At 39.2% G+C, this 12,102-nt stretch overlaps 1 protein-coding gene across 1 annotated transcript in view; it reads right to left on the bottom strand.

The window, feature by feature from the left end:
- LOC111516467 (O-acyltransferase like protein-like) overlaps nt 1–11,664 on the bottom strand; it is a 58,033-nt gene extending 46,369 nt beyond the window's left edge. The window contains exons 1-2 of the mRNA XM_074176881.1: nt 11,464–11,664; nt 3,487–3,626 (exon numbers count right to left, since the gene is read on the bottom strand). Coding sequence (XP_074032982.1) covers nt 3,487–3,626; nt 11,464–11,533 — 210 coding nt within the window. The 5' untranslated portion in view covers nt 11,534–11,664. The remainder of the gene's footprint in view (nt 1–3,486; nt 3,627–11,463) is intronic.
- Nucleotides 11,665–12,102: the final 438 nt, after the last annotated feature.

The following is a 12,102-nucleotide window of genomic DNA, read 5'->3' as shown; positions in this document are numbered from 1 at the left end:
CCGAAATCTTCAAAAGCAGAATAAACTTCTCTGAAGAGGTGAAATACCTTGGTAGTACCCTCGACAGGAAGCTAACATGGAACTCTCACCTACAGAGTAGAGCAAAAAGAGCATATATGGTTTATGAGCAATGTCGGAGGATAGTAAGACTCACATGGGGTCTTTCACCCCGTGGGGTCACCTGGATCTACACTGCAATAATAAGATCTATGTTAGCGTACGGAGCCATTGCATAGGGACCGAAAGTTCTACGAGCAATGGCCATCCAAAACTGTTATCAAATACAGCGATTGGCTTGTTGAAACATCACAGGAGCCATGAGAATAACACCAATCGCAGCAATGGGAATTATTACTGCTTTGACCCCTCTGGACCTGTACGTTAAGGAGGTTGGGTTAATGGCCATGTTACGATTGCGCACGGCTCGTGTGAACTTCAAAGTAGGAATGGGTCAATTGAGGCTAAGCCTTTGGCGAGAAGTACTTACTGCGTAACTTCTACTGCAGGCAGCCAGTGAAGCAATTGAACCCAGGTTTGTGTTCAATACACCCTACAAAATATAAATTTAACAGAACACACAGAGTCAGATGCTACAAATGCAATACGCATATATACAGACGGCTCGAAAACCAAAGTAGACTCAGGATGTGGAGTTCACTCCAGATCACTAAGCTCAAAGATTAAGTGGGGAATAGGAAAAAATACCAGCACGGTTCAAACAGAATTCGCTGCTATCCCAATCGCCACAAAGAAATAACCAAGAAATGTCTGGCAAAAACATATAAATCTGCACTGATACTAGACCATTAACCTTGAACAGGCTCAGGGCGAGTACTAGAGTGCCAACAAGTTTCAGCCAAAGCCTCGGTAAGTGGGTTGAAGGGTACGACAGGGGTAAATGTAATCCCATTGCCGGCTCTTTAGCCAAAGAAGCGGCTGGTTTGAGAATTTCAGGACACAGTGACACCTACGGCCTGATGACTTCGACAATTGCGGAACTAGCCAAACGTCACACCCATGCTCAATCCCTTAAGAAATGGGATGGAATCAAAGGATGCAGTCTTGTCAGGATCACCCTGGGCGACCCTGGGAAGTTAGCACCGAAGAAATATCTGGCGATGACTAGGATAAACCTACGCTCAACAGTAGGATTTCTGACTGAACACTGTCAACTGAGGAAATACCCCCATACTATGGGGCTAGTGGACACACCTCTGTGCAGAATATGTGAACAGAAAGTTGAAACTGTCAGGCATATGAAGAAACTGTATTCTAGTAACCGGTCCACCTTCCTGCAGGATTGACGATGACATGTGGCCTAAGTGTGGCCTAAGTGCTGTGGGCCTACACTTACCCTCCCTACTGTACAGGTACAGATATAGATAGAGGCGAAAGTAGCCAGAAACACTTATGGAAGGAAATACCAGACATGATGTATTGGCTATAAACGATGGTTATTTGAAAAACGAAGATAACATATGCATGTGCGGTCTGGAGACCGAAGATGAAGCAAACGACTGCTGTAAACAAATTGACCAGGGTGGAAAGACTTGCTTATTTGAAAATAAAGGAAGCAATGAAAACCACACCTACATCTGCATTGGAGATGTAGGTGAAATTTTGTATCTTCATTTTGTTTGATAATAGGAGAGCCAAGTGCAGAGCGATTGAGACTGCAAAATTCACCAAGGTACAAGGAAATTCATTCATTCACTTCGATATACATCAGTCTTCCAGGTTGAAATGAATACAATACAATGAAAACAATTGAGGCCTCAACCAAATTTGTCAGGCTGCACTAGGAACACCAATGAAACCAAAAGTGATATTGAGATTGGTCTGAGAATACAGCGAAGAACAAAGAAAACTGGTGGACGGATATAGACTGACTCTATTCTGGGTGCCAGCTTGGCATAGGCAACAAAAAAGCTGATGAGTATGCTAGACATGAAGACCCAACTCCATATTGAGCCTTTGAATCAGCTGGGCTTCAAGGGCTTCGGTACAGAACTCGATTGTAGAGTAGGTCTATCAGAATCACAAATAGTATTGGGAATCACTCACCTAGCCGGAAACACACAAAGAACACCTTCATTAAACGACCACATGGAAATAAAACGGATACAGTCCGGCAACAAACCAGAAATTGACTCAGAACAGTTATACCGCTACTCATTAGACACTGTCCATCGATAATAAAATGGGTTCAACAGATACCTCAGCTACGGACAAAGCAACGAAAGGACGAATGTGACATACTAGTTTACTGAAAGTAGGCAATTTATGGACAACCTACCTATTGTGCCTAGAAGAATACGACGAACATCTCTGTACAAAACAGTACTGGGAACAGCACTGAAGAAACACGTGTCATGGAAGAGATAGGGGAAAAAGCAATAGGCCTATACAATTTGGAAGAAATGGACGAGTCGAAGGGCTTTCGGAAACAGCAAAAATCCCATTATTTATTTAGGAGATATTATCGTGTCGGATATGTTAATTTGGTAATCAATTTGATTCAGAGTGCAACAGACTGTTGGTTGACACTGGAAGTCACAGCAACTGTCAATTACGAACTGCCTCAAATAGTACCGTTTCCGAGAAGAGAGGACTGGATCCTCCGGGAGGAGGAGACATTGTTAGTTCATAGATGGATCAAAAACACCTTCCGGTTCCGGTGCAGGAGTTTTCAGTCGCAGCCCCAAGACAGAAATATCAACCTGTCTAGAAATCTATGCGACTGTAAGAATAAGATTGGGAGAATCCATCCTCATACACAAGGCAATGAAAATATTCTCGGACAGTCAAGCGTCGTTAGAAGCTCTTGGCTCCTACCGAGCAACGTCTAAATTGGTAGCAATCTGCCAAAAACGATTCTCCTCAATAGGAAGACTGAACATTATGTCTCTGGTCTGGATTCCTGGCCTTACTGGCTTGGGAGGCAATGAGGCTGCTGACTCCCTTGCAAAGGAGGATGCTGCAAGCAGCTTCATCGGACCAGAACCTGTCATTGACATCGCTTTAGGCTTTGCCAAATAAATATTGAACACCTGGATGGCAGAATCTTCCAAAATTGGCTCACTCCAAGGCGTTTATTCACCCTTCGAAGCTTGATACCAAACAGTTGTTGAACTACAGTAGGGATGAACTACAATGTCTAACACAATGCAGTGACTCGGACTTTCGAAAGACACTTAGGAAAGTTTGTGGAGAAATCCTGCAAACCGGCGGTTAACCGATTTGGCTGTGCTATGAACTTAGAGATACGTTACCTTTACGGTCATATCATATAACTATAACATGTAGATGCCTGAAACGAAGCAGTTTTGAGTAAGTCAAAAAAGATAACCTGTGTTTTGGGATCATCCAATATCATTTCAATTTTTGTCACCGTAAATTATCGACTATTGAGTCATATACTTATTTCGGAACTGGACTCACATATGAATTGATTGATTCAAGTGAGTGAAATGAATTTGAACTAACCTTGATTTCTCGCCACGTGATTGTGTTATTATTCAAAGACTGTAAAGAAAATGTAATTCTGCAGAAGCTATTGCCCTTGGTCTTGCATTCGGGAAAATTGTCTGATGCGAATACTGCTGGAACATTTTGTAGATCACATTCTGTAAATACAAAAAAGAATATTCAAGATGGGAAAATTTATCGCATGAACAAAAATATTATGTACCTATTTCCAATCATTTCATTTCATTCACTCATTATTCCATATCCACAATATTTGATACAATATGAGTAAAATTGAGTCGTGAAAATGAATTCGACTGCAAGTGTTTATTTGATATACTTAGTTTCAAAAGCATAAAGGCATATATCAAGAATTCACAAAGATGACGATGAAGTCAATAATATTACCTCCTTCGAAATTATTAATGATGATGGAGTGCCACAGGGTAGTACACTTGGGTCCATACTCTTCCTTCTGTATATGAATGACTTTGTTTCCGAGATCTCCGAGTGCAAAATTAGTTTGTTTGCAGATGACACCGTAATATACTAATGTTATTATAACGTTAATGATCTGGTAGATACTCTTAATAGTGAGCTCTGCAGAGTTAGTCGATGGTGTAATCTCAACACTCTCAAACTGAATAGTGAAAAGACGAAATTCGTCTTTCTGAGTAATAAAACAGGTTATGACGAAATCAAAATTAGAGGATTAAGTATAAAGATTGCTAATGAGGATATCGAAAGTGGTGATAACAGTGGTGAAGTATTTGGGAGTATTGATTGACCAAGGACTAACATTCAAAGAACATGTATTGGAAGTGATAAAAACTATCACCAATAAGGTAAATTTTCTGGTGAGAGTATCACCTAGCCTATCTAGATGGTCGAAAATTACAATTTATAATACATTAATTTCACCACATCTTACTTTCTGTTCTTTAATACTATTTACGGCTAATAGAAACGAGTTAGATCGACTTTAAAAGAAACAAAAAAGAGTCATGAGAATCATACTGGGTGTACCAAGGGACACGCCAATAGTCAACATGTTGAGAAAAATGAATATGTGTACTATCAAACAATGGTACCAAACAATGGTATATAAGATGCATCACCATCTATTTCCGAACTACTTGAGCAGAAAAATAACATATAATGAAAATTTTCATACCAGAATTAACCGAAATATCCATGTAGAAACCAAAAATAGAAGTTGTACTGAAAATTCTATTTATCATGCAGGAAATTCAAGGAAAGGTTGAAAATGCACATAATGGGTGGGTGATTTTGATTTATTGTTATTTCTTGAGTTCAATAACTTCATTACTGTTCTAATGTTTTTAGAGTGTTTTGTTTGTTGCTTTGTATCTGTATCAATACTTTTGCCTTACCTTTGTTGCCCACTTATGTGTAGATATTTCATATGAGTGGTTGAAGTTTATTATTTGTGATTGTAAGCAGTCATAGATATGTATATATTTGTAAATCATTGTTTGAATATTTTGACATTCGCCTAATGATAGTTACGATCGAACATATTGTATATCAGCTTATGCTAAATGAAGGAATCAATAACAGTATTGAAATTTTATATGAAATGGAATCACTTTCACAGCTTTTTTTTTAGAAACTAGTATCATGATGAAGTATCATGGATAACAAAAAAAACAGATTTTAAACATAGTGTAACGAATTTGAAGCCGCCCCAGACCCATACGCCAGCCGATTCATCGAATAAATACATGACTCACCGCTAAAGAATGCAGTCTGAAACCGCCGGGAAAATTCTAGGCGAGTACCGAACGACTATAAAATTCTACAATGGAACTTTACCGATTTATAAGGCCGGCTCTTGTCCAAAGAGGGCAGTTGAATTCAGAAATTAAATCGAGCTGTTAAACAAGGAATTCAAATATTGAAAATGAATTAAGCGGTAGTTGCTTAGTGCTGAATATAAATTAGTTTGTGATAGTGAAATATTATTAGAAATGAATTTGTTTAAGACAGTTAATTCTTTAATTCATTACAACTGGTGTCAGGAGTGGGATTTGTAAAATAAATTTGTGAGCGCTTGGTGGACCATCTTTGTATTGCGGTGAAATTGACAATGAGACTCATTTGTGCGCGCCGAGAGACTGGTAATTCGTTGTGTTTCGCGTAGTGGACAGTACCGGACTACGGAAATATAAACTGATTGAACTTTCTCGCGAAACATAGACGTGTAGAAATGCATAAGTGTTTTCTGATTCGATTAAAATGAGTGGACATATACAGTTTTGTGGAAAATAGACCATAAAGACAAAATGTGTTCGAGGAAAGTGCGTCTAACGGACTTGGAAGTCGCCGAATTGAGGCAAAAATTAGAGGAGAGGAAGGGAGGAGGAAAGAAATCAGTACTCCAGAAGAGACTGTGGGATAATTTGATTGAATCAGGAGAAGATCCCGAAACATATTTTGTCGATCAGTCGGCTGGCGTCTGGGTCAGGGGCGGCTTCAGATCCGTTACAATATTTTTTTTAAACAGATATAGATAGAATTGCTCGAAAGATTATCATCAATAACCCAATATCTGACTGTGCAGTTTCGAGAATATAGACTTATTCAAAAATAAACGCCACTGAAACCGGTTCGTTTTCTCTGTAAATGTGTCTAATATATCAGGTTGTTTCAAAAGTACATTCCGATTTATTGTCATGTGTTTTTGTAACCCCATATGTCAATGAATATTAATTTCACTGTGTCGTGGTATGAACTGATCATATACTGATCACATATGATGTCTCGAGCGATTTTTGGCCAATTTTTTTCCACGAATTCGAATTGGACCAAAGCGCTGCCAAAATAGCCCGAAAAATCAATCAGGCATTATGCAATGACAGTGTTGATGAACGCACTGTACGGCGTTGGTTTGCGAGATTTCGTTCCGGAGATTTCTACCTCGAAGATGAGCTCCAAAATGGTTGACATACAGTAGTCCAGGACGATGATTTGAGGATCCTGGTGAAGAATGACCAATCACAAACGGTGGAGCGTGGAGTAGCGAAAGAACTGAGCGTCAGCTCCCATACGGTTTTCGATGGTTAACACGTATTGGAAAGGTCAAAGAGTGGGTGCCCCACGATTTGAACAATCGACAGAAATTGTCACATTTCGGGGTCTGTTCTTTGCTTTACGCAACCAAAACGATCCTTCATTGGATTGGATCCCTACGTGTGATGAAAAGAGGATCCTCTACGACAAAGTGGTCGAACACCGATGAGCCACATAGGCACTTCCCATGCCACGAGTAATGTAAGGTGGTCAGCGGCTGGTGTCATTCACTATACTATACCATAACAATTTTCAATTAAAGGTGATTCATTAGCAACGCCGCACTTGAAGTGACCAACAGATAATTCTCTCACCAACTCTGCAGAGCCAAACCAAAATAATATTTTCATTCATTCAAACACATAGGTAATTACGTAAAAATTGTTATAGTAGGTGGCGCTGCCTGGTGTCAATGGTACAACTGATTACATTTTCTTATTATGCCTTATACAGTACTTCAAAAAAACAGGAAAATTCACAAAATAATTATTATGTTCCTTTCAAATAGAAAGAGAACTACAAAGCAATGAAATAATTACCTATCTGATGCTTATGAAGTTTCAGAATCCATTGACTCGTCAGAAGAGGAATCCCCAGTCACACTTGAATCTATTATTATTTGGTCGAAAACAGTGTCTACCAACCCGTCCAATCTCCACATTTTCTCTACTTCCTTGATCAATGGGCTTCAACATTAGCCCAATCTTCTTTCCGTATCCGTTCAATTGCGAGTTCTAATAAACGTTGGACATCAGAAATTTTATATGTCACGTTTTTACGAGCTACGTAACCCTTAATTTTTAATTATATCGGATTCAACTCGCAATGGTAAGGAGGAAGTCTCAAAATGGTGATGCCTTCAGCACGAGCTATTGTATCCACCACATGCTGGCGATATCTGTCACGATGCTGTTCAATGACACTCATTGGAATTCCTTTTTGTCCTAACCAAATCTGCATGTCTGATTTTCTGGTGGTCATAGTTGGCAGCTGTTCTACTAATCGGCTGTGATAAGAAGCGATATCCATTACTATTACCGAATTTGGCTCGACTCGTGAAAGACGGGATTCAAACCATCCTTCAAAGCGTTGGGCGTCCATGTCTTCGTGGTAATCCCCCGTTTTTTTTTGATAAAAAAATTCAGTGCACTATCGTCTAAAAAGCCACTCTCGCTACCTATATGGGCGACAATTAGTCGTTGCCCTTCACCCGTTGGTCCGTGTAACCCTGTTGATAAACCGTCCACAAATGCTTGACGATAACTAGTTACAGTACTATCTTGCCAGATCTTAGATACTGTGTGACCAGCATTCACCCACGTTTCGTCCAGATAATAAATATTTTTGTGAGCAGAACGCATTTCTCTAATACAGCGAAGATATCTCCGTCGCCATGAAACTATATCTTCTCTTTCTATTAAGACAGATTTATGGGATCGTTTGGCATATATAAATTTTGAATCTTCCTTTGATATTCTTCCTTAACTTCTCTTTGTTCATTGCTGATGAGGATGCTTGATAATGAAGAAACCAAATGACTGGTTATGGCATTTTAAGGACGCAAATATAATAGACCTGCGAAGTGTTCAACAGTTCACCGATGTATTTAACGAACTGGTTCACCTATTCGCTCGTAGAATCTATCGATATGCAGAAGCTATCTTGTTACGGGAGTCATGAGAACAACACCAACCGCGGCAATGAAATTAATCATGGGTCTGACCCCTCTGGATCTGTACGTTAAGGAGGTTGCATTAATGGCCATGGTACGATTGCGCACGGCTGGTATTAACCTCGAAATAGGAATGGGTCAATTGAGGCTGGGCCTATGAAGGGAAGCGCTTACTGCGCAACCTTTTCTGCAAGCAACAAGCGATACAATTGAACCCAGGTGTGTGTTTAATAAACCCTACAGAATACAAATTAAGCAGAACATAGAGTCAGATGATACAAATGTAATACGGATTTATACAGACGGCTCAAAAACCAAAAAAGGCTTAGGCTTAGTATACTTAGCCTACGAATTAAGTGGGGAATGGAAAGAAATACTAGCGTGGTCCAAACAGAACTGGCTGATATTTCAATCACCACAAAAGAAATAACCAGGAAAGGAATTTCTGGAATGGGATGGAATCAAAGGATGTTATCTTACCAGGATCACCTTGGGCGACCCTGGGAAGCTGGCCCCGAAGAAATATCTGGCGATGACCACGAAAAATCTACGCCTAACTGTAGGATTTCTGACTGGCCACTGTCAACTAAGGAAACACCTCCATAATATGGAGCTATTGGTCACACCTCTATGCAGGATGCGTGAACAGGAAGATGAGACTATCAGGCATGTCCTGTGCGAGTGCCCGGAGTCATCGTCAATATTAGAGTGTGTCCACCTTCCTGGAAAGGACACGATGGACGATGACCTAGGAGGACAACTTCTTGGGAGGATGTGGGCTCACACTCACCCTTCCTGCTCTACAGATATAGATACGGGGAACAAATTTTATGGAATAATCTTACTTTTCAATTATTTACAATGGTGATGCACAGACAATAGAAATAACCCCGGTAAGAATTTAGTTCTAACATTCAACATTGTTGCCTTTAGCTCTCAGTTCAATTTGTATATGAGTAACCTTCAATTGAAAATTGTCAAACTATATACGTTTCTACAACGGGGCGGCCAAATCATTACAGCAGAGTCCTACTGTGAGAAAATCGACGAAATGTACCGTAATCCAGTAACTTTGTCGCCTGAAAGTATGGGATAGTATGCGTCAAATCCGGTGGTTCTGATTTTTTGTAGACTTGTTTGTGATGTTGGCCTAATGAATGATTCAATTTTTTTTTCATTTCACTTATGGACCCGTCAGCTGCCCATAACGTGAATGTCATTTGAACGCAAAATCTACAGAATGTCTTATCCCAGTCTCAGCCTGAGTTTTTGTTTTATATGTAAGGAGACTTTAAGTGAAGGTCAAGTGCGTCCAGTAAAAACCCTTCTTGCGTCGAGTATTTCCCTTGAGAACATAGAAAATCAGCCTTTATTGAAGGGCGTGAATGAGATATTTGTGCACAGTGCTCGTCCGAAGTTGATCAAAGCAGCTGTTAGCAGTGGAGAATCGAATAATATGCCATCAAGGGCCACGAGATCAGTCTCTGAGCAGTTGAATTTCAGAGAACACAGTTGTGTAAGTGGTGACAAAATAACTTAAGAGTTCCTTATGGCAGAAAAGAAGAAGAAGCCAGAAAAACGGAACAATGTCATTACTGCGGTAAAGTTTTCCCTTGGTGCAATGATCTTGATAATGGGTTCTTAAAATAAAAGAGCGTATATCTGAGCACACAGATTTGGTAGCCCTTGATGCCAGATATCATCGGTTTTGCCAAACAAATCTCTACCAGGCACCACCAACAGAAAAGCCCAGGTGAAATCGTCAGCATCCCACAGTTGATAAGGCCATGGAAATGATTAATTCATTTCTGGAAGAGAACGCTGGGGAGTGTCAGTTCTCTGTAGATGAATTTATGGACCAGATAGAAGGAGAACGAGCTCAACTATGAACAGTCAGAACTCGCTTGTTTGCAAAGTATGGAAAGGACATTTTGATCGTTGAGAGACCCTTCAAACACACGACTGTTTGCTTTAAAAACACAGGTCACAAAATTCTCACCAGTACATGGTATGACAGTAGAAGCTCAGATTCTCAAGCAGAAAGACTACGCGTGGTGGAAGCAGCTGCTTCCCAGAAGGCGAGGATCTGCCCCATGTCGAAATGGAGGATGATTTGTGGCCACAAGACGTCGACGATTCACACTTCTCATTTTCTTTTTCAACATACCATCATAAAAAGCTTCGAGAAAGACAGAATTGCAAAAAAGTGAGAAGTTCGAAAAAAATGATGAACTTTGAAAGGCTCAATCTCGGAAACAGTTGGGTCTACAGAGACAGTTTCAGTATCATATTGTAGCAAATTTAGTCTACTTGAAAACTTCCACAGCGAGCTTTTTTGAAAAACTACTCTTTCAGGATTTCAATCGCTAAAAATAAAAAAAAAAAAACACGATTTTTTCGCGTTTTTTTCGATTTTTGACAAAGTTACGTTCGGCGCTCGAAGCCTCAAACTTGGATTATTCATTAGGTCAACATCATAAACAAGTGTGCAAAAATCATAACTACTGGATTTGACGCATGCTGTGATGTATAAAGTTACTAGACTACCGAGAATTGCGTCTGGAGCAGCCGACACTGGTCAACAGAAGAGGTCCGATACTGCTATATGACAACGCCGGTTCCCACGTTTCACGAATCACCGTTAAATTAATTGAGCGCCGAAGTTCTGTTTTACTCACCATACTCTCCAGACCTCTCGCCAATCGACCACGATCTTTTCAAGCACGTCGATAACTTTCTCACCGGTATAACATTCACCAATTAGGAACAGGCAAAAACGACCTTTGTCAACTTCATCAAATCCCGAGCCCCCAGTTTTAATGCTGACGGAATCAATCGACTTGTGTTACGTTGGCGAAAGTGCAGTGATTCAAATGACGCTCATTCTCATTAAATTGAATACGTATTCAGTGAGATATTATAGTTTGAAGTGGACTCATGAAAACGGACGAAACTTTTGAAACGACTAAATAGGTTGCAAAACTAAAATAAATTCAATTCCTGATTTTTTCTGACGAATAATTTGTTTTTGACTTTCAGTCATTTTCATTTATAAATGTGGGATCCACGTTGGCTGAGAATTTGAACAAAATTTCGTCACTTGCAATTTTCTGAAACGAACTTTATCGTCTGCAGTTTTTCACTTGTATTCTGTATGAGTTGAAAACTATAGGTAGGTATGTACACCGAGCATTTATCAAAATAAAAAAAAAAACAAAAAAATAACTCACCTGTTGAACAAATAATTGGATTCACACTTGAAACCAAAAAGACACCAAATATTATGAAGATGTGTAACATATTTCCTTAAACACAGAGACTCACTGTTTAATTTACGATTCTTACGACTGTTTTGAACAGATCAGGAGTGGAACTACCAACATTTGATAACTGACGATTCCGGATTAGGATATTGAACAAAATGAACTCTATTCCATAGATAAGTTGTAGTATAGTCACTCGACAAACAACTTTCGATAAAACGTCGGCCTCCTTCGTATCGCCCAGACATTATTTAAGACCAAGGTGAAAACTTAAAACAAAATCTAATTTTTTTTTATTGTTCATATAACATATAATAATAATAAAAATATCGTTTATTATGCATAAAAATACATTTATACATAAAAGGAAAAGGGTTAGCCAAAGGCTATCTTCCACCCCTCCCAAAAATTAAACAGTTAGTATAAGAAAATAATTATAAACATACTTATTTACTATAATAAAAATAATAAAAAAAAAATAATACATCCAATGGTTGCTAATAACTATTGATATTCTTAACATTATTTTGGTCAATTTAACAATTCCATTCCACTACCATATACATTGAATTTTAAATTTTTTAAATTAGCACTGGGAAGTAAGCA

This window comes from Leptinotarsa decemlineata, unplaced genomic scaffold (genome assembly GCF_025532065.1).
Source record: "Leptinotarsa decemlineata unplaced genomic scaffold, Ldec_3_MD MMD2_tig00002082_RagTag_RagTag, whole genome shotgun sequence".
Taxonomy (NCBI): Eukaryota; Metazoa; Arthropoda; class Insecta; order Coleoptera; family Chrysomelidae; genus Leptinotarsa; species Leptinotarsa decemlineata.
Note: the sequence above shows the minus strand (reverse complement) of the source record. Positions and strands in the feature narration are given on the sequence as shown.